At 53.5% G+C, this 26,923-nt stretch overlaps 1 protein-coding gene and 1 long non-coding RNA gene across 9 annotated transcripts; one reads left to right on the top strand and one right to left on the bottom strand.

The window, feature by feature from the left end:
• Positions 1-26,913, bottom strand: CD276 (CD276 molecule). 8 transcript variants are annotated; one of them, XM_037010133.2, is made up of 11 exons: positions 26,545-26,679; positions 14,574-14,775; positions 14,201-14,336; positions 11,500-11,838; positions 10,988-11,302; positions 10,060-10,398; positions 9,566-9,862; positions 6,326-6,460; positions 5,801-5,842; positions 4,388-4,423; positions 1-1,522 (listed from the first exon to the last, which is right to left on the bottom strand). In XM_037010133.2, exons 2-11 carry the CDS (start codon positions 14,604-14,606, stop codon positions 1,500-1,502), a joined length of 1,695 nt encoding a protein of 564 aa, XP_036866028.2. In that variant the 5' UTR covers positions 14,607-14,775; positions 26,545-26,679; the 3' UTR covers positions 1-1,499. The 8 variants fall into 8 exon arrangements, with proteins under 8 accessions (XP_036866028.2, XP_036866027.2, XP_036866022.2 ...); XM_037010132.2 differs by lacking the exons at positions 14,574-14,775; positions 26,545-26,679 and adding exons at positions 14,969-15,064; positions 16,644-16,775; XM_037010127.2 differs by lacking the exon at positions 14,574-14,775 and having other exon boundaries at positions 26,545-26,913.
• LOC140843205 (uncharacterized) lies at positions 15,083-20,324 on the top strand. Its single transcript, XR_012120790.1, has 3 exons — positions 15,083-15,195; positions 16,606-17,478; positions 19,646-20,324. It is a non-coding gene; the product is annotated as an uncharacterized lncRNA (long non-coding RNA).
• Positions 26,914-26,923: the final 10 nt, after the last annotated feature.

The following is a 26,923-nucleotide window of genomic DNA, read 5'->3' as shown; positions in this document are numbered from 1 at the left end:
TTTCTACAAAGCCATTTATTTTTCCCAAAATATGAGCCCAGTTAACAAAATTTCTTGAAGTCCTACATTTAAATTAGAAATCTCCACCTCTTTCATTCCTGGGGAAGAGATATCAGTGGGTAGAGATTAGAATATCAGAAGTTTACCAGAGGCAGGGGGCTGGCAAGAGACAGGCCAGGAGGCATCTGCCCTGGCCCCAAAATAGCACCACAGTAGGGGCACGAGGTGTCCCCGAGGCCCTGCTGCACCTCTGCTGTGCCTCTTCAGGGTCTGGAGGGCCTTGGCCGTCTGGCCACCTGCTGACACCTGGAAAGACACTTTGGAAACCATCAGATTCTCCAACTGTGGTGAGAGGCCCCATCCCTACTCCGAGTTTCTGCCCCCGACCCCCGCTCTGGGTGAGGATTAGAGATGGGATGGGGGTGAGCTATCCAGGGAGCTGTGGGCACAGAAGAGGGATACAGTAAGGAGCAAGGCAGAAGCCCCTCCACGAACCACAGGCTGTGGCAGACGTTTGTGTTTCCTTGATTATTTCCCTGCTGAAGGGCGAGCTCCTGGAGGGACAGGCGATCTCTTCACACTGGGTCTCCAGCGCCTGAGACAGTGCTGACACCCCAGGGATGCTCAGCGAACATTACGGGAACAGATAAACAAAAGGAAAGGAAGGAGAGGCCGAGGGACAGAAGCTGACTCCCACAGGCCCCCACAGATGCCCAAGACCCAGTGTGACCAGCACACGCTTCCCATGGGGAGGGTGGGGGGCAGGGGGTCCTCACAGGGCACAGCCCAGTGCACCAGGGAAGAGACTGGGCCAGGGGAGGTGTGTACACATTCCAGCACATGTTCCAGCACATGCTCCCATGTGTCTCTGCGTGCCTGGGGGAGGGGCTCTGTCTTCACTTAGTTGGAGAGGGAAAAGGCCGATGCTGGGGCCAGAACAGGGGGAGGTGGGGGGAGATGCTTCTAGATTCAGTGACATGCTGAAGCTGCAGTGTCCCTGACTGAAGAAACAGGATTACAGACAGGTGGGAGAAATGGCGGAGAAATGATAACTGGTGTATCAGGTCCATCGAAGAAACAGGGCAAAGGGTGACTGTGTGTGTATCATGTCTTTGGAGAAATAAGGCAGAGGGTCAGTCTGAATATTGTGTCCCTGGAGAAAAAAGGCAGCCAGATGGTCCACAGAGTCCATATCCACTGGAGAAATAAGGCGGTGGGGTGGTCTGTGTATTGTGTCCATAAGAAATAAGACAGCAGGTTGATTTATGTCTTGTGTCACTGGAGAAATAAGGCCGCAGAATGACTTGAAATCATATCCACTGGAGAAATAAGGCTGCAGGGCAGTCTCTGTATCGTGTCCTTTGGAAAATGAATTGGCCCACCAGAGTGGGAGCCACTTGTTGGGGAAAGGGAAGGCCCATCCCAGGGCTCACCCTGGGGCCCCAGTGCAGCCAGATGGGGAGCCCAGGGCAGGGGCAGCAGCTCTCTGGTCCTCATGGTCAGGCTATTTCCTGTCCATCATCTGCATTTCATGAGGGGAAGAAAAAAGACAAAAAAAGCACTAAGTGCAGGAGCCCTACTCACGGTCACATACTGCAGGGTATGAATGGCCACCACGGTCCGTCATCAGCTCCCTGTGCTACGCGCTGCCCGAAGGCCCCTGACGGAGACATATCCACCCTCACCCACCTCTCTCCCAAGCCCCCTGGCCCCACTCACACACGCCCTGCCCACCGGCCCTCTGCCCAGCATGCTTTTCCCTTCCCATCTCCTCTGCCTGCTTGTACCTTCCCCGGCCGAGCCCACTTCCCCCACTAGCAGGAATCCTGGCCAACACCCCCCCACCCCCCGCACTGAGCTCCCCAAGGGCCGCGCTGTGGGGAGCCTTCTTCCCTCCAGTTTCTGGCCTCCATGTGGGGGGGCAGCCGATGGATTCACCACTGGCCTTGCTCCACTTTGACATGGGTGGAATTTAGAAGGAGGACAGGGGCGTGTGGGGCCACTCCCTGCCCTTAGGCCACCCGGCAAAAGCACCCTCCTTCTGGGTACTGCGTCTGCCCTTGGCCAGCGAGCCCAGAGGTGGGGCGGCAGCGCAGGAAGTCTGCTGTTGCACACACCCAGGCCGCATCTCCCCGAAGCTGTCTCCTGAAACCAAGCTGACATTTTGATCTCCATCTGCTTAACCCTCTATACCTCATTTGGTTCAGAACAACAGGGAGGTGGATAACTTATCACCAACCCTCCAGACCCCAGGCCCCACCATGAGCCTCCACTACTGCCCTGGAACATTCTACAGCACCTAAAAGGCCTTCCTTTCGAGAGCACTTTGCCTTGTCCTCTAGCCTCATCTTTGCAGCCACCTTGTAAAGGAGGTGTGATGGATTCCACTGCATTGCAGACAAGGAAACTGTTCCTGGAAGGTCATGGGCAGGGACTAGAACAAAGTCCCCCCCAACCCAGTGGGCTATTCCTGGAAGGTCATGGGCAGGGACTAGAACAAAGTCCCCCCCAACCCAGTGGGCTGTTCCTGGAAGGTCATGGGCAGGGACTAGAACAAAGTCCCCCCCAACCCAGTGGGCTGTTCCTGGAAGGTCATGGGCAGGGACTAGAACAAAGTCCCCCCCAACCCAGTGGGCTGTTCCTGGAAGGTCATGGGCAGGGACTAGAACAATATCCCCCCCAACCCAGTGGGCTGTTCCTGGAAGGTCACGGGCAGGGACTAGAACAAAGTCCCCCCCAACCCAGTGGGCTGTTCCTGGAAGGTCATGGGCAGGGACTAGAACAAAGTCCCCCCCAACCCAGTGGGCTGTTCCTGGAAGGTCATGGGCAGGGACTAGAACAATGTCCCCCAACCCAGTGGGCTGTTCCTGGAAGGTCATGGGCAGGGACTAGAACAAAGTCCGGGCTGTTCCTGGAAGGTCATGGGCAGGGACTAGAACAAAGTCCCCCCCAACCCAGTGGGCTATTCCTGGAAGGTCATGGGCAGGGACTAGAACAAAGTCCCCCCCAACCCAGTGGGCTGTTCCTGGAAGGTCATGGGCAGGGACTAGAACAATGTCCCCCAACCCAGTGGGCTGTTCCTGGAAGGTCATGGGCAGGGACTAGAACAAAGTCCCCCCCAACCCAGTGGGCTGTTCCTGGAAGGTCATGGGCAGGGACTAGAACAAAGTCCCCCCCAACCCAGTGGGCTATTCCTGGAAGGTCATGGGCAGGGACTAGAACAAAGTCCCCCCCAACCCAGTGGGCTGTTCCTGGAAGGTCATGGGCAGGGACTAGAACAATGTCCCCCAACCCAGTGGGCTGTTCCTGGAAGGTCATGGGCAGGGACTAGAACAATGTCCCCCAACCCAGTGGGCTGTTCTTCTGTGTGTTGCTGCCTCTGTGAAGCCCTCCTACTGCCTTTTGGAAAAGTCCAAGTCTATCCCCCAGCTTTTTGTTGTAAATTTCATACAGTTTCTGAGAGCAGTTTTCTGAGGACAGGGTGTATGTCCTTCCCTTCTCTCCAAAGGAAGGCTAAAGCCAGGAATTCAGTAAAAGTTTATTTCCTGACAAGGACACCAATGCAACTCGAAATATTTAAGCTTCCATAACCTTTAGCAGCCAACTTTGATTTTCAAGGTGGAATTCACTCATATCTGGGGCAAGTCTGCATCAAGGAAATTTTGTCCAAAGTACTCATATGCAGGTACACATATTTTTTCCACACAAATGCATTTATGGATGCGACTGTCGGTTACTTTCAACAAGAATCTCAAACTGACCTCCAACCAACCACTTCCTAATGTAACTGCTGATGCTATTCATAATAATATGAATAATAATGGTCGTTAACATTTACTAACCACCTACCAGGAACGTGCCGCTGGGCTGGAAACCGCAGTTCCCAGCCTCACCCGAGTTAGGAGTCATGTGACTAGGTTCTGCCCAGTGAATGAAAACAGAGTGAGGAGCTATTTTCAGTCAAGCCCTAGAAAAAGCTGTACCTCTCTTCTTTCCCCCTTGCTTGTGGAGGGGGCGTGGCAGCTGGGAGAGCCACCGTGGACCTGGGGGTGGGAGCTCTGAGTTGAAGAGGGCAGAAACCACGTAAATGGAGCCTGGTTCCAGGACATCAGTGGCCTTCAGAGCACCTACGCTTAGACTGTTACAGGAGAGAGAAAAGAATTCCTGTCCTGGTGGAGCCTCTCTCATATCTGCATCCCGTCCGAGCAGCTGGGGCCCTGGTTACTCTGCCCTCTGCCATCTCACCAAGAGGCGTCCATGCTGCTCTTCCGGGGAGGGAGCCTCGTGACCCGTGCAAGGGTGATGATCACCCCTACCCCGACGACCCGCCCCAGCCTCCTGCACACAGACGCACAACCGCACAATCTCAAGCTCCACGTGTCTTTACCTTCTTTGCTTTCAGAGTGTTTCAGAGGCCGCAGGGCTGAAAAAAAAAAGGGGGGTACATGGTGATGGGGAGCCCTGGGAAGTGGCAGGGAGGAGAGAGAAGCTGGGAGGGTGAGGGCGACATCACAGCGCCAGGAATGGGGCCCAGGCTGCTGCCCCAAGTCCCAGCTCCACTGTGTGGCTTGTCATTCCTCTGCTGGGCTTCAGTTTTCTGCATCTACACAATGGGGACAACTTTCCTGGCCTCCAGTGAGCTGGAGATCCAGAAGTATAGCGTCTGCTCTGCAAGCACAGGTGAAGTAAGGAGCTAAGGGAGGCCGCCGGTGTTCCCAGGTGCGCCTAGGATTATGCAAAACTGGGACTGCACAAATCTCTGAGGCACTCTATTCTCCCTGCTCCCTCCCATCTGTCAACAACAGCCTCTGAGCATGAAAAATGAGGTGGATCCCAGGACTAGCTCCTGCCCACCAAACCTGGACACCAAAGGCAGATAATTAGTTGGCATAATTTACAGCAGTCCTCATGTGTCAATCTCCTGCCCTTCCTTCTGCGGGGGTGGGGGAGAGAAGCTGAGTCAACCATCCTGAATGGCTCAGCGGGAGCCAGCTTCTCCCAGCCCAGCAACCCCAGAAGGGAGACAGTCAGGTTTCCAGTGGCCACAAGACACCAATGCCTCAGCATCCACCTAGCTGGACTCTAGGTTTGTATCCCCCTACAGCATGATGCCCTTTGCAAACCACCTTCCTATCAGTCATTGAAGAGAGCTTAAAAACAGCCCTGTGGTGCCAGCAAGGCATGGTCAGGATGACATTTTACGGATGGGAAACAGAAGCCCAGAGGAGCAAAGCACTTTAACCAAAGTTACACAGCCTCTAGCCAGAACGAGATGGTCTCAAACTCTGCCTAATAGCAGGACTGCAAGGTGTTGAGCACTTAGGACACACCAGCTGTGGTACTAAGCCCTTTACATACTTACCTCACTTCACTTGACCCACACAACCTCTGAAGGTGGGCAGGTATTATGATGAAACTGAGACTTGGGGATAAGGAACGCGGGCCCCGAGAAGCAAAGGGACTTGCTCAAAGCCACTCGGCGTACATGAGCTGGAGCTGGAACTCAAGCTCGGGCTGCCCTGTCCCCGGAGCCTCACTGTCCACCTAGAACAGTGCCAGACTCCACAGCACAGGGTCACTCAGGGTGGAGCTCACCCTGGCAGAGGGGTGAGGGTAGGCAGGAGAGGTGAGGTTACAGCTGGGAGGGAATCAGGGGAGACCTGCCTGCAGACTGGGGTGGGGAGATCTTGGTACACAGGACACGCTTTATTCAAACCTCAAGCAAGTGTGGCTCCAACAGATCCCAGAGCCCCTGTGTCCATCCCTCAGCCAATAAGGCCAGTGCCAAGCTCATTCTTACCTGTTTTGGATCCTTCTCCATCCCCATCCTGGTCGTCAGCTCCTAAAGACAAGAACTCAGAGTGAACAAAAAATGTTCTCAGCCTCACTTTCATCACTGCGCTTCCCCACCTGGAAGTCAGGAGGCGGGTGAATGGGGCTGAGCAGGCCTGCCCTGTAACCGAAATGCTGAAGTCGGAGCCTAAGACCAGCACAGAGCAGTGTCCTGGGGCAGGCGCAAAGGGCTCCAGCCTGGAGCCCACCACTCACCTAGCCAAGGCCCATCCACTCACCCATCCAATCCACTCACCCATCCACTCACTCACCAACCACCACCCTCCAACATGCACACCCAAACGTGTCTCTATCCACTCATCCTTCATCAGCCCACTCAGCCATCAGCCGCACAGGCTCTCACCTGTCGGCAGACCAGTCTCCTCCCCATTTGATATGCTGATGTCTAGTCACTTCCCACCTCTCACCATACACTTTCATGGTTACCCAGGGACACTTGTGTGTACACACACACACACCCTCTCTTGCTCACCTGCGTTCTCCTCCTCACAGCTCTGCTTGATCTTTCTCCAGCACACGAAGGCCAGGGCCACCAGCAGTGCAACAAGACAGACGGAGAGCCCCACAGTCACCCACAGGGCCTCAGGGGGGAATGTCATGGGCTGCCCTGGGAGGGGAAATGGGGAGAATGGGGAGAGACTGTCATGCCTGGCCCCCATGGTCCTGACAACAGCACCCTCTAGGCTCCAAAGTATGAAGAGAGCTCACTTAAATTCCCATGCCCCTTCCCTGCACATACATACACCTCCCAAACCCTGACACGACCATGGATGATGTGAACGTGCCTCAACCTGACAGGGTTGAAGTGTGCAGTCGATGATGCTTAAGAACCTTCGATGGCTCCCCACTGAAATTAGAATAATGCTTCCATCTTCTCAGGATGATTTAAGGACCTTTATAATTTGGCTGCCATTTATCCTCCCCCAGCTTTTCTTTTTAATTCCACTACAGAAACCTCTGCTCCAGCCAACATGACGTCCTAACCATTCTCTGTAGAGATAACCATCTCCGTCCAGCCACCATATCATTGCTATCAGTTCCCCTACCTAAGAAAATGTTCCTGAACTCTCTACCTCGCTTAAGATTCACCTCTGGGAGGCCTCCGTGACTACTGCACCCCGCCACTACACCACCCTATAAATCAGGATTCGGCAAACGACGGCCCATGGGCCACATCTGTGGCCTGCGACCTGTTTTGCACAGCCTGTGGACTGATACAGTTTTTTATATTTGTAAAGGGCTACAAAAAACAGGAAAAGGAGGAGCATAAGAAGGAAAAGAAGCAATAGCAGCAACAGAAATCAGAGATGGCCCACAAAACCTGAAATATTTACTCTTCAGCCCTTTATTGAAAATGTTTGCAGATCCCTGTGTACAGATGCGGGTGGACACTGGGTATACCAGAGTGAGGGTTCCGGGTTTACCCCAGGTGGGGAGACTTGCCCAGGGAAGATGCCTGTGAAACCTGGTGGGCCCCCCTGGGAGCTCTCCCACAGCAGAGGGAGGGACTGAGGTGCCCACACCTGGGTCAGGTCCACAGCTCTTCTGAGCACACGGTCCTCCAGCCCAGTCCCTGGACCCGTGCTGGTCCTGGGCAGAGGCCTTTGGGACAACAAATCTAACAGAAGACGGTGGTTCTCTCCTCTGCTCTCTGGACACCACAAGGGGCCAGTGGGTCCTGCGGAAAGTGCCGCCAGTGCAAAAAGCAGTACCATGAGCCCTTCGGCAGGGGAAGACCTGGCACAGACGCAGGCATTTGCAGTAGATGTTGCCTGCAGCTGACATGGCTGGCAAAGCTACGGCTCTGGACACTGGAGGCAAAGGGACCCCTTGGGTGAACAGGAGCAGCAGAGGAAGACAGCAGCTGACATGAGGGCGTGGAAAGGCCAGTCCACAAAGCACAGAAGGAACCCCTGGGGACCCGGTGGTGGGGAAGGCTCCTACAGTAGAGGGAGCAGAGCCACAGAAGCACTCGGGGGTAGGGAGGATCTCTTTCTACGGTCACCCCTTGGCTGGTGTCGGCTCCTGGAGCACAGGTCAGACGTGCCCTCATTCCACCAGCAAAAAGCAGGGCTCAGACCTGCGTCTGCAGGCTCCATGTCCAGTGCTTGCTCCCTGAAGGCCCCTCCAGGTACGGCACGCCCAACCTCACTAACCTCCATCAGGTGCGGGAGAGACCAGGCTGGAGGTTTTAGAAAGCACAAAGCTGCCCAAAGCGCAATGCAGGCCAAGGGCTCCAAAATAGGCCAGACCTGCTCCAACAAAACCAGGAGGCTGGGTGGTGGGGAGGAGAGAAAATTAGGCTGAGAGGCTACAGGTTGGATTCTGGACCTGGTTCAGCTGCTCATTGCATGCAATGTGCTGCAGCCAAGGTCCACAGACCCCTATGGATGAGTGTAGAGGGGGTGCAAACCCTCAATATTGAAGTGCAAGCTACTGATTTTATCATTTATCCAATTTTCAAAGAAATGCTTGACCCCCAGAAGAGTCACAGCTGCTGTGCTTGTCGGTGGCCTTGCGGAGGCTGGCTCTTCTCTCTGGGCTTCAGCTTTCCTCACCTCTGAAATGAAGGCACTTTAAATGTTAGCTACTAAAGTTTAAAATAAAGATTTTTCTCTAAGGTGGGATAAATGTTCTCCCTGCAAGTACATATATACCCATAAGCCTTTTCTGCATAGTGTGGCAAATACCCAGTTTGGCCCAGACTGTAAATGATCACAAAGTCTATCAGTCCTTCAAGGTCCTTTCAAACCCCATCTGTCCCTGGAGACTTCTCCTGACCACCCCAGCCCATTCTGACCACCGCCCCCTTCTCTGAAAGCTTCAAATTCTGTCAGTCTCACTCTGATATTTCTTGTTCTCTCCTGTGAACACACCAGTCAGGTGGAAGCCATGGGAAGGGAAAAGAGGAGCACGAGACAGACAGAACTTAGTGCTGAGCCCAGAGTACGTGGTGAGTCCCCTGGGAAAGCACAGCTGGCCCAGGAGGGGGTATTGAAGAGTCAGATGGAGGTCCGAACACAGATGGAGGCTGCCTGCCCTTGTCCCGGGTATGGGCCTCAGCAGGTACAAGGGCTGCCCACTGAGGTGGGCAAAAAGGAAGGGAAGGGGGTCTAGGCTACGACCCCCAAACCTAGAGATTGAGGGAATGGCCAAACGAGCAGCGGCAGTCGTGTTTGACCACACGGGGACAGCAGAGAGAGCCCCGCCATTCCAACTGCAGCCCGGGGGGAGCTCAGTTCTATGAGAAGAGCTGAGCAGGATGAAGTGGGGCGGACTGACCTCCCGGGGAGACGCAGCCGTCTCTCAGGGCCGTAGCATCAGACGGTGCCCCTGGACGCGGCAACACCTTTCCATTACACGGAGATCGGGTAGGAAACCACTCCCCCACCATGGCCCCAGGCCATTCCTCCTTGCTGCCCTAGGACTCCCGCCCACACCTCCAGCTTCCAGGCAGCCACTCCATCTGCTGTATAAGAAGCCCAAGGACCCCTACGGCGCTCTTACGAGGGCGAGTATTACAAATGACTCTTACCAGCTTCCGGAAGCAAGTCCCTTAAGGACTTCCTAATAAAAAGTTTGAGACACTTGAAAAACGTGAAAATGGTTTTTAAAGTCCTCTGAACACCCAAACCTACCCAATTCCACTCCTGCTCAGGGTCTACCAAAAAGGCGATGGCTCATTATCCCCAGCTGCTAATCTTCCCCTTACCTGTGATGGTGACGGAGCCGTGAGCGTCCTGCTGCAGCACGGGGTTGCGCACCAGGCAGCTGTACGTGCCATTGGCTCCCAGCACCACCCTCAAGACACTGCGCACATCAAACAAGCCCTGCTCGTTGGCCATCTGCGACGTGGTCACGTTGCCCGTCAAGGGAGCTCCCTGCCCGTCCTGCCAGGACACCTCGGCCTCAGGGTAGCCCCGGTGGCTGGAACAAGTGATGGTCACTGTGTCCCCCGGCCGCAGGTCCTTGCTGGGCTCCAGGGTCATGCTGGGCTTCGAGTACGGGGCTGGAGGGAGGCAGAGGGTAGAGGGCATAGGTCAAGGAAAGGCAAAGACAGGGGGACGCACTGGAGGAAAAGGCACGTGGAGGAACTGGGGTCAGCACCGGGGCTTGGGTTCTGGGGGCAGTGACAGGGTAGAGGGTAAGGGGCTGAGAGAAGTGTGAGGGGTGTGCCAAGGGCGGGTGCCCCCTCCCGGCGCTCACCTGCTACCTGCAGGCTGACTGCAGCGCTGCCAAAGTCCCGGATGCTCACAAAGCAGGTGAAGCTGCCCTCATCAGCCACGCGCACGCGTTGCAGCCTCAGGGATGCGTTGCCCTGCGCCAGCAGGTCGGTGAAGAGCGCTGTGCGGTTGGCATAGGCGCTGCCCTGGTCCCGGCCCTTGGCAAAGCTGTGCACCAGCTGTTTGGTGTCTGTCAGCTGCCAGATGAGGTTGAGCTGTGCCAGGCTGAAGTCGGGCTCGGGCAAGAAGGAGCAGCGCAAGGTGGCATCGGTGCCCACCAGAGCCACCACCGGGTCTTCGGGGACCTGGACCTCCACAGCTCCTGAGAGTGAGGTTGGAGGGGCGGGGTGGTAAGGAGGGAGGGGTGCGGACATTCCAAGCTACCACCCCACAGCTTCCTAGATCTCCTCCGTCCATCAACCCCAGGTCCTGTGCCATCTTCCCATTTTCTCCCCAGACCCAAAAGATTGCTTTTCAGGCCTCCCAGACATGGAGTCTCCCTAATCGTCTGGCAAGAAACACAGCAGGCTGGACTTGGCCTGACAAGACGGATTCCAGGGAGCCAACCTGGGCAAGCATCCCCTCCCCACCAGGACTCATTTCCCTCTGCTGTCCTGCTCTCGGCCTAGATCTGAATGCTTTGCCATCCTTTCCGGAGACTTCCAAGGCCCTGGAGTCAGAAGACCCGGAAAGCCAAGACAGCCTGTGATCGTCACTCTCTCCCCCTACTACCACAGTAAGGTTCCCCTCTGCCCACCTTGTTTATTTTTCCTGTTATTACTAGGCAGACGTCTCACTGTTCTGGGAGACTGTAGGTAGGAAGCTAGATTCAGATCCAGTAGGCCCTGCTGATAGGACCAAAACCTCCCTCCCTCAGGAAAACACTTAAGCAAAAGAAAAAAACAAAAAACCTGTGGGGCTTCTATGGGATGAGACGGTGACAGAGCCGTGAGCGTCCTGCTGCAGCACGGGGTTGCGCACCAGGCAGCTGTAGGTGCCATTGGCTCCCAGCACCACCCTCAAGACACTGCGCACATCAAACAAGCCCTGCTCGTTGGCCATCTGCGACGTGGTCACGTTGCCCGTCAAGGGAGCTCCCTGCCCGTCCTGCCAGGACACCTCAGCCTCAGGGTAGCCCTGGTAGCTGGAACAAGTGATGGTCACTGTGTCCCCCGGCCGCAGGTCCTTGCTGGGCTCCAGGGTCATGCTGGGCTTCGAGTAGGGGGCTGGAGGGAGGCAGAGGGTAGAGGGCATAGGTCAAGGAAAGGCAAAGACAGGGGGACGCACTGGAGGAAAAGGCACGTGGAGGAACTGGGGTGAGCACTGGGGCTTGGGTTCTGGGGGCAGTGACAGGGTAGAGCGTAAGGGGCTGAGAGAAGTGTGAGGGGTGTGCCAAGGGCGGGTGCCCCCTCCCGGCGCTCACCTGCTACCTGCAGGCTGACTGCAGCGCTGCCAAAGTCCCGGATGCTCACAAAGCAGGTGAAGCTGCCCTCATCAGCCACGTGCACATGCTGCAGCCTCAGGGATGCATTGCCCTGCACCAGCAGGTCGGTGAAGAGCGCTGTGCGGTTGGCATAGGCGCTGCCCTGGTCCCGGCCCTCGGCGAAGCTGTGCACCAGCTGTTTGGTGTCTGTCAGCTGCCAGATGAGGTTGAGCTGTGCCAGGCTAAAGTCAGGCTCAGGCGAGAAGGAGCAGCGCAAGGTGGCGTCGGTGCCCACCAGAGCCACCACTGGGGTTTCGGGGACCTGGACCTCCAGGGCACCTGGGGGTGGTGGGGTGGTTGTGAGGAGGGCTGGGACACTCACGGCCCCCCTTGGTCCCCTCCCTTCTGCTTTAACTCCAGGCCCTGTCCACCCCTCCTTTAAGGCCTGAGACTCTTAAGTTTATTACCTGTGGTCCTCATTCAATCAGTACAAATGGAGTAGGCGTCTACGATTTGACAAGCGTAAGAGAAATGCAACAGAGAATAAGACCAAAATAACATCCCTACAAAGGTTACATTTTATAGGAAGCGAAGGACAAGAAGTTAGCACACAAATTTCATAGGCATGTGATTACGGTTATGAAGGAAGAAAACAAGTCAAGGGATTAGAAAGTAAGGTGGCAGTTTTCAAAAACCTTACATTTGTCTTGCTGGTTGCATTTTCCCAGAACTAAATATATTTATAAATTTGAAAGAGGAGTCTAAAAAAATACACACCAAAATGTTAATAGTAGTTTTTGCTGAATAAAAAAGGATTACAACTGCCTTTTTTTCTTTTCTTAAATAAACATGATTAGTTTTAATGCAAGAAAGAAGAATACCCATACCTTTAAATATGGTGGGGAGGCACATTCTCACTAAAAAGATATTAAGCTAATATTTTAAGAGAATGAGAAAGATCATGACATACCCAGAGCCAGTGTGTGTTACAGGGAGAGGGAACAGCAGGTGGGAAGGCCCTGAGGCAAGATCCAGCCTGCTATGTGAAAATACCAGGAAGCTGCCCAGTATGGCTGACACATCTGGATGGGAGGGTTTTGTGGGACCAGTAAGGAATTTAGGTTTTTCTACATGCAATGGGAAGTCATTGTGGGGGTTTAATCAGGCATAATCTGGGTCACAATGCTTAAAACTCACTCCGGCTTCCCTGTGGAGATGGGGGAGGAGACTATCAGTGGTCCCTGTAAGAAGTGATGATGGCTTTGCTTTGGAGGGTGGCAGTGGAGATGGAATGAGAGATCCAAGGGTAATTTAGGAGGGAGAATCAGCAGGGCTTGCTGACAGAGTCAAGGTGAGGACATCGGAGCGCAGATCCCAGCAGCCTGGGGTCAACTCCATCCCTAGAGCAGAGCCTGGGGGTGCAGAGCAAAGCTCCCAGAAGCAGAGACCCCTGCTTCCACCCCTGCACTCTATAATGTGGAGCCCTGGAAAGTTAGGGGTGCCTCGGCCTTTCTTTTGGGGAGGTGTGTCCCCTACCCTAGCACTGCCGTTCTTTGGTAATGGTTAGATTAAGTGGGTGCCCTGGGCACCAGCAAAGCAAGCACACTCACTAAGTGTGAAGATCGAACATTCTTGACACAAAGCTAACCGTTTCTTGGATTTAGAAATAAAACATTTCATGGCTAATATTTTTGTTGTCAATGACACACGGAGAGGGGGTCTCATAATCTCTGCAATGTGTAGAGATCTCTCAAGGTCTTAAGCTGGCCCTGGATATTCTGCTGCAACCCCAGGTCAGCCCTCCAGCTGGAGACCAAACGGACCAGGAGGCCCCTTGCAGGGGGCATTTGGGGGTTGAAACCTGAGGAATCAATCACTCAGATAAAACCCTTTCTCTAGAGAAATCAGAGCTGCGGCGGGTAGCGAGGTGCTTCCTCGTTGTGGTCACCAGATGGCGCCACACACTCAGCTTTTAAGTTCCTCCACGGAGGGAGAAGGCAGTCCCTCCCTCAGGGCAGAGGTTAGGATTTGAAATATGATGAGAATGTTGTTATTAAAGAAGCTGCCGCTGTTGAATGCTACCTCTGTGCCAGGAACTGTGTGGGATGATTGACATCATTTATGTAACATGGTTATTGAGCACTTACTATGTGACCGGCATGGGGGAGAAACCCTGCTTTTTGGGCAGAGCAGGCAATGAGCAGGGAAACACACAGTATGTCAGGTACAGACAAATGCTGAGAAGCATGAAGGTTGCGGCCAGGGAGAGATGACATTCTGTGTTACACAAGGTTAGCCAGGAAAGCCTTGCTGAGGAGGTGACATCTGAGCAAAGACCTGAACAAGAAAAGGGATCAAGTCACGTAGACGTCTGGGGTCAGAAGGTTCCAGGCAGAGAGAACAGGACGTACAAAGGCCCTGGGGAGGGAAGACATACACAGTGTCTTCAAGAAACAGCATTATCACATTTAGTGCTGATATATTATCATTTTGCAGAAAAAGAAACAGAAGCTAAGAAACGTAAAGTAAGCCGTCTATTGAATCCCGGAAGTGGCAATGAGCATGGACAGGGCACAGGGGAGACTGGGAGGAGATTTGCTTAAACCCTCCGCAACCCAGATAGACAGAGAGGCTTGGCGGGAGCCCTGGTGGGAGTGGGCACCCCCTCGCCCACCTCCTGTCCCCACACTGCTCCCCTCACCTGTGAGGCAGAACCACAGTGCTCCCAGGGCGATGGCCACACGCACACCCATACCCACACCCGTGCTGCCTGGACACAGCATCCTCCTGTGAGGCCGTTGACGGCTGGGCTCTCCGTGGTGGAAGGCTGCTCCTGCCTGGAGGAAGCGGAAGTGAGGCCTTTGTCTGAAAAGGTCCTCCCTGGGCCCTTTCTCACCCCATCTCTCTCTCCTGGACCAGCCTGGGGGAGGCTGCCACTGCCTATTGGGAGGCCCTCCCTCCCATACCCCCAGGCTCCCTGCTGAGGGATTTTTAAGAGATGACAGGCAGGAGAGAATTGCGTCACTGGGGTGGCGGGATCAGGGAAGGTGGGGCAGGGAGCAGCTGGGACCCACCCCTGCAGAACTAAGATGTTGGTGTGCAAACATAAGGACAGGAAGGCGAGGTGGCAAGGCGAGGCGAAGATGTGCACAGAGCAGTGTGGCTTGAGACAACAGCTGGTCGGGGAGAGGAAGCGCTGGGGCTGGAGCCAGACTTAAGAGATGGGCCCAGGGGTCTGAAGTTTATCCTGAAGGCAGCTGGGAACCCTGGAAGGTTCTGGAATAGGGGGAGGGTACGGTCAGAGCTATGCTTCACAAAGACTCTGACAGCATCTGCAGGATAAATGAGAAGAACTGGACAGAGACAAAGCAGGTCTGGGTGAAAGCAGTACCACTGGAAGACTGCGGAGAGAGAAGAGGGCCAGGCAGGTGTCCATGGCTTTGAGACCAGTGGCCAGTGGGGCACTCACTGGGAGAGCCGACACAGAAGGGTTCAGTGGAGGCATGTGATGTCAGCAGTGTTTGTGCAGAAACTCCCAGGGCAGAGTTCCAGGAGGCAGCTGAGTCTTCAAGTACAGGGCATGAGAGTGAGGACATCTGCTAGTTGGACAGATGCACTCTGAGTGACCGCGGCTGATCAGAAATGGGAGAGGCCAGGCCCGGGGCTGACCGCCAAGGCTGGAGTCAGGACTGCGAGGTACGTCTGTGGCCACAGGTCAGACCCGAGCCAGGGAAGCCCAGAGCTCCCCAGATCCGGCCCTGCCCCCATTCCTGGCGGCCCCACTAGGGGCCTGACCTAGTCAGCCTGCACCCACCTTTGCCCTGTCTCCCACAGCTGCCTGATTGTTCAGGCCACATAACCAATGTCCATTTATGGTATCTGACAATCCAACACTGTTCACTAAGAATATAAATGGTTTCATGTTCTTAAAACCGCCCAGGGAGACAGGATGCATGACTCGGTCCCATTTTACAAGAGAAAAAAAATTAAAGTCCAAGTAAGTGAGGCGACCTCAGTAATGGGATATAATTTGCCAGTTCGTAGAGCTGAGAAGGGTTTGGGGTGCCAATCTCCTGCCACACCTTTCTGCCCAACCAAGAAGCAAACTTCATCAACAGCCATAAGCATCAGATCCAGGCCCAGGCAGCAGCTCAACCTTTCTGATCCCCGCACAGCACCCCCCACCCTCTACCCCCTACCCACAATGCACTCAGCAGCCAGGTGAGGGAGTCCCTCAGCCAAACCGGGTGCATCCTGCCCAGAACCACCCCCCTCCCGGCTGTCCACAGCAGGGAAGCCCTGAGAAGCCACTTCCTTCCCAGACACTTCCGGTCCAAGCCTGGTGACCTCAAAGCCTTGCCGCCTGCTGAGTCAGCAGCCTTCCCACTCCATTCATAAAGGCACCCTTGGTGGGCACTACTTCCTGCCTCCAAGGGCCACCACTGCCCACAGGAAAAGCTAGCAGGCAACAGACTGCTTTGCCCGCTCACCTCCCCCCCCCACCACACACACAGAAGGATGCACAGGGACTAAAGATTACACTACCAAATTCCAAGTCTCCCTTCTCCCTCAGCCCCAGGCAGAACCCAACTCCTCTGTTCTTCTGGGCCACCTCCCTCACCCTTGCCTCTGCTGCTCATGCCTGCCGCCTCCCACCCTGGCCTGTGCAGCCAGCTCTCCTCTGACCCTCCTGCGACCTTCCTTATGGCCCAGCTCTCTACGCTTTGTGCCCACCCACCCGCTCTCTACAGTGTCCTCTTAGCCCCTAAGACAGGAATCTGCCCACATCCTTCCCCTTGGTCAAGAACCTCCCATTCCCCATCACCACTGAAGGAAACCCACATTCCTCTGTCTGGCACTCAGGACTTTTCCTAGCACTGTCTCTACCATACATCAGACTGATTCCTGCCACTGGATTTTCCTCATCAGGTTCCCTTGGGAATGCCTGCCACCTCCATGAATATGGGGAGGTCAGGGAGCACATCTCATCTCTCCTGAGTAGACCTGTCAGGGCTCCCTATGGGCCAAGCTGTCCTTCCCGTCAGGGGGAAGGTGAGGGGACCCTGGGGGTGAGCACTGAACTTGCTCTCTTTGATTCCTTTCCAGACTCTGGGCCCAGGAAAGTTCCCACCCTCATAGCTTACCATAGGGAGAAGCCCGACAGCCCAGAACCAGCAGACCTGAGAACTCCACAGCACCAAGAGGCCCCTAGCCTAACAGCTGGGCCCCCAGGAGCCAAGGGCAGAGGGGAGAAACACATCTTGGAGACAAGGTGCTGCCCAGGGAATGGGAGAATAGCGCCGGAACAGAAAGCTCGTCACTGCCCCGGGGGAAAGACAGGCCGCCCCAGTACACTGAGCCTCATGCTGACGCATAGACCTTGTGCTGCCTTCACACCACCCTGCCCACATTTGCTACAAAGGGAAATTCTCATCCGCAGGCAGAACCTGACCTGGAGTCAGCATGTGCTACCCCTCCCGTGAGTCACCAGCCAGCCCTCCCTCCTTCTCCTTTCCCCTCCTCTATCCTTGTCCCGGGCAAACGGGGGAATTCCAAGGAGCCCTGGCAGGAAAGAACACGGAATGCCTTGCTTTTCCAGAAAAGCAGGAGTGAGGGGCCCAGGCTACCCTCAGCCTGAGGGGGCAGCAAGTGTATGCAACCCCAGCAGAGGTGGAAACCTCCCAAGGGAAGCTCTCAAGAGTGCCCCCATGGAGCCCCCATAAAGCCAAAAATAAGGGCTGGGAGTGAGCTCTATACCACAATGCTCTGGATCTGGGGATGCCCAAGAGGAGCTCCTTGCCTCCATCGTGAGCACCAGGAGCACCCCACATTCTCCTAACTCCTTGCTTGCTCCCAATCCCTATAGGGGCTGCTTGGCCAACGCAGCCCACAAAGAGGACACGAATGGTCAAGCCACATATCCAGTGTCAGGCTATGCTAACCAGCATAGCATAGAAGCAGAGCTTCTGAAAACAGAAGGTAAGCCCCTGGATCCAGCTGTGCCTGAAGTAACTTGCATGCTTAGACTGCCTAGATACACAAGGCGATCATTTTTCTCTCAAGACAGTTTGAGCTAACTTTCTATTATCAGCAACTGAAGGAGTCCTTGAATAGACATTCATTCATTTATTCAGTAATTCATTTAACTGTTGACTTAATGCCTGATAGGCAGGCACTGGGGACAGAGAAATGACTATGTGTCTGTCCTCGAGCCTGCATTCCAATAGGGAAGGTGGATATGCACATAAATCACTGTGGTTTGATACAGCGTAGTATTTAAGATATGGTGAGGGCTACCTGGAACCACCTGAGGGACATGATGGTCTACAGGCAAGCCTGAAAAACAATAAACAGCGTCCAGGTAGATAGGCTGAAAAAAGTGACCCTTCCCTACACCCAGGAAACCTGTCCTCCTGACACTGCCTGTCTGCTTCTCACCCGATCCCTTTGAAATAGAAAGCGAGCCCAAAGTTTGGGGTTCTGTCTGACCTCTTGACACTTGGCCGCGCATTCTTAACAGGATGACTTCCCCTCTCTGAGCTCAATGTTCCCATCTATAAAAGCAGCACTTTGCTGGATGCTAGTGGAACTTCATTAGTATGTCAAGCTTTCATGTACTATATCCTTAATGTCTAGCCAATTAACTGCAATGCAGGTCTCATCAAAATGTACAAAATGACTGTGGCAGAAACCATTAGTTTTCCCTTAACACCTTGTGGGGAAAATTGAAGTTCCTCTGGCCAGGATCCTCACCTGAACCTCAATTACTTGATGATGTAAGTGGCCTGCTGCTAGGCTACTGCTTCCACACCCCTAGGCAATAAGCTATTATTGACTGAGTCACTATATAAAGAGCTCTGCCCAGTGCTCTGGGTGAAGGCAGAGACGAAGGAGGACTACAGACCTGCAGACTATTGGATGCAGACTAATTCTAGTCCTCGACCTATTACTAGAGAACAAAGCTGGGTAATAAACCCTTTTACCCCAAGAACATTCCATTGTCATTCCTTGGTGTCGCTGAATCCATAGTGAGCTTGCCCAGGTCTGAAACCCATTGGCAAGACACACCTATTCTCTTCCGTAGAATTTTTAGTGAGGTACATGGTCACTCAACTAAAGACTACAGATCCCAGCCTGCCTTGCAGCTGGGCACGGCCACGTGACCACTTACTGACTAATCGGATATGAGAGAAACTTACGTGTTAAACTTCTGGGTTGTGCTCTTAAAGAGAGGATGCATACCCTGTTTCTGCTGCTCCCCCTTCCCACTGGCTGGAACACAGATGTGGTGAGCCACCTGGGACAGTGCTACTCAAGGCAACACCCTGGGGACCGCAGAACAGCAGGACAGAAAGGAGTCCCCTGAGGGGCTGCAGTATTAGCCCTGGACACACCCAGACTGTCACGTGGGTGAGAGCAAGCATGTATTCTAGCGTCACTGTTATTTTGGGTTTTTCTTACAGCCTCTGAAGTAATCTAGGGAGCCTCCCTCCCCTCCTTTACTGCCTTCTCTTCCCCTCCTTCCATCCCATGAAAACTGCCACTGCTCAGAGCACCAAAAGGAAACCACATCTAAAATAGGTGTTTCAAAATACAAACTGGACAGTATCTCATCAGAGTCAGTGATGCCTAGGCCCAGCGTAAGAGATATTTCAAGGGCAGAGTGTATGGGAGGGAGAGGCTGAAACAGTCTGCATCCAAGGATGCGTGGATGGCTTGAATAAATGGGCACATGTGGGTTCACATAACAGATGGGGAGACCTGGAAATGAAGCAAAATTAAGGGGGAGGAATAGTTACTATTGGGCTTGAGCTATGGACCATCCCTGCCAAAAGGTCCCATGGACTCCTGGACACACAGAGCTGGAGCTCAGGGCAGGACAGGGGAGCTGTCCTTGCATTCGTGGTGATGAGAGCCAAAGTTGACCACTGGGAGATTGTGGAATGAGAAAAGGCCCCCAGACATATTCTGGAGGAACTGTAGAAGTTAATGATCAGGTATCAGAACAGGGAACCTCTCTCTGGCCACCCCCACAACCTCTATTTGCCCCCTCCAGTGATGGGCACCCACTACCTCCCAAAGAAGCCCATTGGCTTTGGGGCAGCCCGTCTATTGTATACTGAGCCAAAATCTGTCTTCCATACAGGCCATGGTCCGTCCTCACTTGGCCCAGAGGACCACGCAGGACAAGACTGCCCCTCCTGTATAACAGCCCTGCCAGATTTAGATCTTCCTCTCCCTTGACAAGGTCATACTGGACAGCCACGCACATTGTTCACCAAAATAACATGAAATAATAGACTATCAAATCGGTTACCAACGGACCAGAAGTCATTTGCTGCCATTGTTGATCCACGTCTCTGCTAACCTCTTGATGGATTTGGGGATGGGGTGGAGCTTTATTTACATCATGTTTCATTTGTTACTATTACATTTCATCCAATTAAGCTAAGGCCATCTGACATGATCTTTTTTTTTTTTATTGCAGCAAAACACACATAACATGAAGTCTACGTTTTAAGCATTTTAAGTGTACAATTCAGTGGAATTAAGTACAGTCATAGTGTTGGGTAGCCATGCCATGATCTTCTGAAGTACTATTGTGACAGTTTCTGTTGCATAGAAGGCACTCAATGATATTTTGGTGGAGGAAAAAAGAATGAATGAATGTCATCTAAAAAGGTTGCTTGCCTCTCCCTGCTTTGTTTCTGTGTCATTGAATTCCTCTGGAAAAGGGTGGGAATAGGAGAGCCCTGCAGCTCTAGGGTCTGCCCCTGGGTCAGCATCCAACCACCGTTCAGGGCTTTGGGGTTACGAGTCTTCCTACTTACGGCTGCCACCCAGATACCATCCTTGAGGTGTCACTGCTTCTGGCAGAGACCAGTCAAATGGAGAAGAACCAGAAAAAGGCTTACTTGAAGATGGAGCATCTTCAAGTACTCAACTGATAACTGGTTCCAGGACTCTGTTGAGATTAAAGACATAACCACTAATCTGTAGTTCCCATAATCTACCTTCTCCACCATAAACCTGGTTAACTGCCCATGTTGCACCTTCTAGCATTCATTTATCTTTCCTTGACAAAGCACAATAAATGCCGAGCAGACCTTCTCTGCCTTCTGTAGCCAGGCTTGATACTCTTAGTTATTTTGCCCCACATCCTTCATTCTAGAGTGCCTCTGGTGTTCTGGACTGGCTCCTCCTGGTAACAGGGCTCCACGTCCCGGCAGGGAACCCAGTCCATATGGTGCTGGCGGGGCTGAGCCCCAGTCTCAGACCTCAGAGAGGGTCCAGACCGGAGTAACGGGAGAACCCCACCCCTACCCCACCCCCACTCAGTGATTGGCTCGAGAATGGGCCTGAGGCAAGCCACACCCAATCAGAGACTTCCCAGAGCTTTTCTACTGGAGCTATCAGAAAAGACTCTTTGTTGCTAAATTTGCTAAGAAGAATGTGGTCTGGGGCTGTCACCACATTAAATCCCTGCAGTTCAGTACAGTGAGGGCTATCTATGTGCAGGTACCTCAGACACAAGTTAACTCCAATTGGGGAGCTTCTGGTCAGGTTGGGAAAGGCCATTCCAGGAAGTAAAAGAAACTTTTGCAAAGGTATTGAGGTAAAAAGCACAACGCAAAGAATTGCAATGGAGGAAGTGCAAGCAATTCAGTATGGGCTGGCGGAAGGTGCAAGATGGTGGTGACAGGAGAAGCTAGAAGGCCAGGTAAAGACTACAGCAGGAAGTCTCATTTGGATTTCATTTGTAGGTGATTTGGAAGAAAGGCTTTTAAGTAGAATAGTAACATTACTGTTAGAGGAAGGTGCAACCTTTGGTTAGTTGATCAGTATGTAATGTTAAGTGGCTCAAGAGGTTTGAATTTTAAAGAATACTATTTAAAAATGGCAATGATTTACTCGAAATAAGAAAGAGCTGATGGCAGAATTTCAGGCATCAGATAATTCTTTTCTAGATAGTCCCCTTCCAGAACTGCTCAAAACACCCCCACTCCACCTGTGTGTGGACCTACTGCTGGTTCTGGCTGTGGAATCGAGTCAGGCGGGGGTCAGCAAATTTCTTCTGTTAAGGTCCAGATAGTAAACACTTCAGGCTTTGCAAGCCATCTGATCTCTGTTGCAGTTCCGTGCCTCTGTCACAGTAGCAGGAAAGCAGTCATAGACAATATATAAATGAATGAGTGGAGCTGGGCTCCAACAGAACTTTATTTATGTGCACTGAGATTTGAAATGCATATAATTTTCATGAAGCACATGATTTTTTTCTACCATTACAAATGTAAAAATCTTTCTTACCTTGCAGCCTATAAAAAAACAAGCAGCCAAAGATTTGGCCCAGGGGCCTGAGTTTTTAGGAACTTGTTTACAGAAACACCAGCTCCACTCACAGAGAGACCCAGGTAGCAACAGAAATGAGAAACACTGGGGAAGTGGTGCACTGACTATGGCACATCAACATAATGGAATAGTATACAGCTTTTCAAAAGAATGTGTACTAATACGGAAATAGGTCCATGATATATGTCGTGTGAATAACAATACTGCAAGTTGTATGACCTCATTTGTGTGTTACCAAATGGTCCCACAGTCCCAAATCTAGTCACCTACCTCTCTCTATCTCTATATCCTACCTTTCAGTGTCAGCCATTCCTTCTCTGGCACTGAATCCCCCAGGGCTTGCTCCTGGGCCTTCTTCTCAATTCACTCTACTATTTTTTTCCTAGATGATTTCATCCACTCCTATGGCTTTAAATATCATTTACACACTGGCAACTTCCAAATTGACTTCCTATCCACACCCTCTTACCTGAGCTCCAACTGTCTACTAAACATCTCTCTGTTCCAAGCATCTCCCTCTTAACATGTTCCTCTTCCAGCCCGTGATTTCTCCTCCAAGTCTGTTCCTCTTCAGCCCTTCCCGCTCTCCATCATCTGCTCAAGCCAGGAATCTGAGTGTCTCTCACCCTTGTAATCCATCTCCAAGAACAGCCATTCCTAACCCCAGACTATATCTTTGGGGTCTGCCAACTATAGCCCGAGCATCAAATATGGGCAACTACCTGCTTCTGTTCAGCTTATCAGTTAAGAAAAGGTTTACTTTGAAAATGGTTGGAAAATCAAAAGAAGAAGAATATTTTATGACACGTGGAAATGACATGAAAGTCAAACTTCAGTGTCCTTAAATAAAGCTTCCCTGGAACACAGCCACGCTTCATTCATTTACATATGATCTGTGGTTGCTTTTGCACTATAATAGCAGAACTGAATAGTGGCATATTGCAAAGTCTAAAATATTTACTTTCTGGCCCTTTGCAGAAAAAGTGTGCTGACACCACATATATCTTCACTCTCTAGTTCTCTCCACCTCTGCTTCTCTCCCTGGCCAGCCAAGTGCCAGCATCCCCTGCCTCGATGACCACACAAGGCTCTTCAATGATCTCTCCACCTGGAATCCCACCAGCACCCCAGCTCTGAAGCAGCAAACACACAATTCCTGGCTCGCCCCTAGTGGTCCTCTCCCCTTCCTCCTCCGGGAAGCCAGGTCACCGCCCCAAGCAGCGTGGGCTCCTGCCCCTCCAGCCCCTGCTGCTGCCACATCCCCAGGACAGGGCCGCCCCCCAAGCCTGTGTTCCAGTGTCTCCCCGAAGGGAGCTGCAGTTCCTGGGAGACTACACTGACTTTCAAGGGACCTGGGAGCCCTGCCTCCCAGAGGTAGTATCTCTCCTTGCTCCAAAGCTCCCAGCAAAAAATGTTTCTCATTTTACAAGATATAAACCCACTCCTAGCAGGTTTTCCTCTGACATAGTCTCCCTATGCCTCAAAGAGGCCAGACGCCCAAAGGAACTGGAGGTGTGGAGGAGGACTCCAGATTCTCTGGACCACAGAGAGAATGGGGGAGATGAGGGCAGCTGGCTGGGAGCACTGGCCAGAACTCGGGGTGTAGGACGAACCTCTGGAGGCACAAGCGTGCTGAGGAAGAGCAAGAACTCTCAGCAATGGCTCCTTCTAGGTTGCCAGGAAGACTACTGGGGAACACCCAAGTCAGGCCTGCCCTCTCCCAAATTCCCCAGATGAGTCCGCTCTGCCTTGCCATGGAGACCTTTAGCACATCTTACCAGGCTCCAGAATGAAGGGTGAAGCCTATGCCTGTCTTCAGAGTGGCAGAAAGAGTCAGTTCTGGAGGCAGACAGCATCCTAGCTCTAGCATTTGCCAGCTGTGTGACTTTTGGGCCTCTCCGTTTCCCCATCTGTACAATGGAGCTAATGATATCCTACCTTAGAGGACTGCTATGGTGATTGAATGAGACGATAGCTCTTAAGCACAGCCCCACCCCCAACACCTGACAACCCAGTGATCCTACCTGGAGCCTGATATTGCAGTGCGGGCAGAACTGGGGGTGGCAGGTGAGGGCTGCATGAGAGCACATGTGGCCCCCTCCCAGACCTGAGCCAGAGAGCAAAGGAAATTTCTCAAGAATGTCATCGGCCAGTTCTCACTCTCTTCTTCTTCCCCCGGCCGGGCCATGCTTTGCCTCTTTGGTGGCGGACCTCCCTGCCACCCTGCCCTGGGGTGTGGGAAAAGGACAGCAATGGGGAGTGGCCACACACTCAGAGGATAAGCTCATGGGCAGTGACCTCATCCTGCCCCTCTTCCTCTTCCTCTCACCCACGACGGTTCCACAGCCTCAGGCCCTATGTGGCCATGATTCCAGATGCTGCCTGGATTTGATCATTTTTCTTCACACAGCCCAAACCCCACATGTTCAATCAAGAACCAGCCAGCAGCAAGCCAGAGACTTGTTCTGTGACACTTTCTAGGAGTCCTTTGGGTTCTGTGGAGTCCCAACTCATGGCTCTATGATCACACTGTGTCTCTAACTTCCAGCAATATTGCCCAGCTGAGTGTCAGACGCAAATCATGCTGCAAAGAATGAAGATTTATGACTCTAGAGAAGGCTACGGTTAAGGATGGAGGAATTCCCACAGGAAGGCGCAGAAGTCAGCCTCACCAGAATAAGGACACAGCCTCCTCAGAAGGGACAACACTTCTATAACTGTCCTTCCACAAAATTCAAGTACCCAACCTGGCTGTCAAGCATCTGAGCATCCCAGACATTCAGCCGACCTGCCTCCATTGGGTGCCCGGCAGAGCTGCAACGGGCCAGGAACAGGACCAAAAAGCAGGTCCTCAAATCCCAGCACCCCTTCTTGCCCTCAGGCTTGCATTAACACAGGCTTCTCACCTCTGACAAGCTGGAAGGTCTGATTTCTTGGAGCACAGGAGGCTGGAGTGAATTGGAAAGTTCACGCAGGCAGGCAGGAGATGATGTCATCGAAGAGTGAATACAACTCCAAACATTGGTCATGGGACCAATAAAAGCATCACTGAAGCCACTTAGTACACAACTCACTCCCTTAAGAGTCCCCTTGCCATGTGACCCTTAGAGCAAAAACTGATGTTCAAAGTGCTGATCTAAAGTCATGAAGAAAAATTTCACTGACATGTCAGATTGTGAGATTCCATGCTCAATAGTTAACCTAAGTTTAGAGCTTGACCTCAGGAACTCCAGATACCAGGGAAATGTTCTCACCGAAAATATTCCCCTTCCCAAATAAGCTGGAAATATGAGCCACCACTCATACCCCACAGCCCCCAAACCCTCCACCCCTTCCTGCCACTCACATCAGCCCAACCCATCAGATATGTATAGATTTCAATTTCAAGTTTAGACTTCAATTTCCCTCAGCCTCCAAAATTGCCCCATCTTTGTGCAGGCCTCCAAACTACAAGGAAGGCTGCACAGCATCAGATTTCCCAGGGGTTTCTGGGGGACCAGAGGGAATTCGAGGAAGCAAGAAACTAAATAAGAAACTCTCAGAAACAGAACAGCTTCATTGCTTTCTAATATAGAAGCTAACTGCTAAAGCCATGCGTGTAAGAAAAAGACCTGCGGCCTCAAGTGAATGATGAAATCAGACTCATTTACAATTATCCACATCCATTTGAAGGGAAATAATTCTTCTCCAGTCAAACCCTTCCCGCTCCTCACAATCATTTTTGCTTTACTATCTGCTTGCATTTTCCTTCAATGGTATCCCATATCTGAGTCATCCATCATACATTTCTCATTAGGGCAGGTTTGGCTTAGAAATAAACCCCCTTTCCTGGTAGTTCACTGCCTTAGGCCACCAAGTCAGCCAATTCTCTAGTTCAACAGCAATTGGGAACCTTGGGGCGCTGAGATTCAGTCCCCGTCTGTGGCGTGCCCCACCCTGGGTGCCTACCTTCCCTCCACTGTGTAGCCCATTTCCTCTTCACCCTACCTCAACCAACCATCTCCCAAGCCGCAACTGCCCACCCCTGCTCCCTGGTGTTCTGCCACCCACCCCCAACACTTATTCACCCCTTCACCCAGGCAGCTGTCCCTCCCTGTTCTCAGAATCTGTGCCCTCATGCCCACTGCTGCCTATGGAAATCCTCTACTCCTCATCCTTCAGGACCAAACAGAGTGCCCCCACCACCACCATCACTCGCCCTCCCCTCCCTGGCAGCTCCCCCGTCCTCGGAGGGGTGATCAGGGTGTTTGCCTCTGCAGGGCCCGGGACACTCTCCTCACCTAGCCCCAGCCAAGGACTTCGTTAACCTTCCAGAACCAACACGGTGACAGATCTGCTCCTGTCCCCCTGCGCGCCCAGGGCCTCCGTAATCACAACCACCCGCCCGGCCTCCCCCAGGTCCCACACGGGCCCCCGGGGCCGCAGGCAGGGGGACGCGAGGTCGGGGGCGGGGTTGAGGGTGGCAGCCCCCAGCTACCTCTGCGCCCCGGAGCGGGCGTCCACCGCGCTCCCTCCGCGGAGGCCAGCCCGGGGCCCGGGCGAGGGCTGGGGTGTGGGCGCCCGGGAGGGAGGGGGCGCCTCGCTGCCCGCTCGCGCGGCCCTGCAGCAGCGTCGCGGCCCCGCCGCCCCGGCCAGGCTTGGCCGCACACAAAGGCCGCCCCCACCCGCGCCGGCCCGCGCCACGCAAGCACTCACCGCGCCGCGCCGCGCCGCCTCCCGGGAGCAGGGACGCAGCGGAGCGCTGCCACCGCGCGAGGCCGGCCGACTGGGGTCGGGGGCGGCCCCGGGAGTCTGGGGGGCGGGGCGGGCTGGAGGAAGCCGCGGGCCCGGAAAGGCCTCCCGGTGCGCCCCAAGGGCCGGATTGGCCCCGCGGCAGCGGTTTGGGGCCAAGGCCTGAGCCCGCCCGCGGGGCAGGGCGTCGGACGGACCCCGCCCCTGACCGCAGGCCAGATCCGCGCGGGGAGGACCGCGAGCTGCGGGAAGGCGGCGCTGGGCTGATCGCTGCCCATCCCCCACCCCGTTCCCACACTCCCAAGATGCGAAGTGCATTTCCTGCGAGAGAGGACAGGTGCCT

The sequence above is a fragment of the Manis javanica genome, chromosome 8, assembly GCF_040802235.1.
Source record: "Manis javanica isolate MJ-LG chromosome 8, MJ_LKY, whole genome shotgun sequence".
In the NCBI taxonomy this organism is placed as follows: domain Eukaryota; kingdom Metazoa; phylum Chordata; class Mammalia; order Pholidota; family Manidae; genus Manis; species Manis javanica.
Note: the sequence above shows the minus strand (reverse complement) of the source record. Positions and strands in the feature narration are given on the sequence as shown.

What these genes read in the sequence shown, in the direction of transcription:
- CD276 (XM_037010127.2), bottom strand. Translation starts at nt 26,898, where the DNA reads ATGCACTTCGCATCTTGGGAGTGTGGGAACGGGGTGGGGGATGGGCAG. An exon ending in AGGCGGCGCGGCGCGGCGCG is followed by an intron (nt 14,337 to 26,544) that starts GTGAGTGCTTGC and finishes CGCTTCCTCCAG; the next exon opens with GCAGGAGCAGCCTTCCACCA. An exon ending in TGGAGAAGGATCCAAAACAG is followed by an intron (nt 4,424 to 5,800) that starts GTAAGAATGAGC and finishes TTTTTTTTTCAG; the next exon opens with CCCTGCGGCCTCTGAAACAC.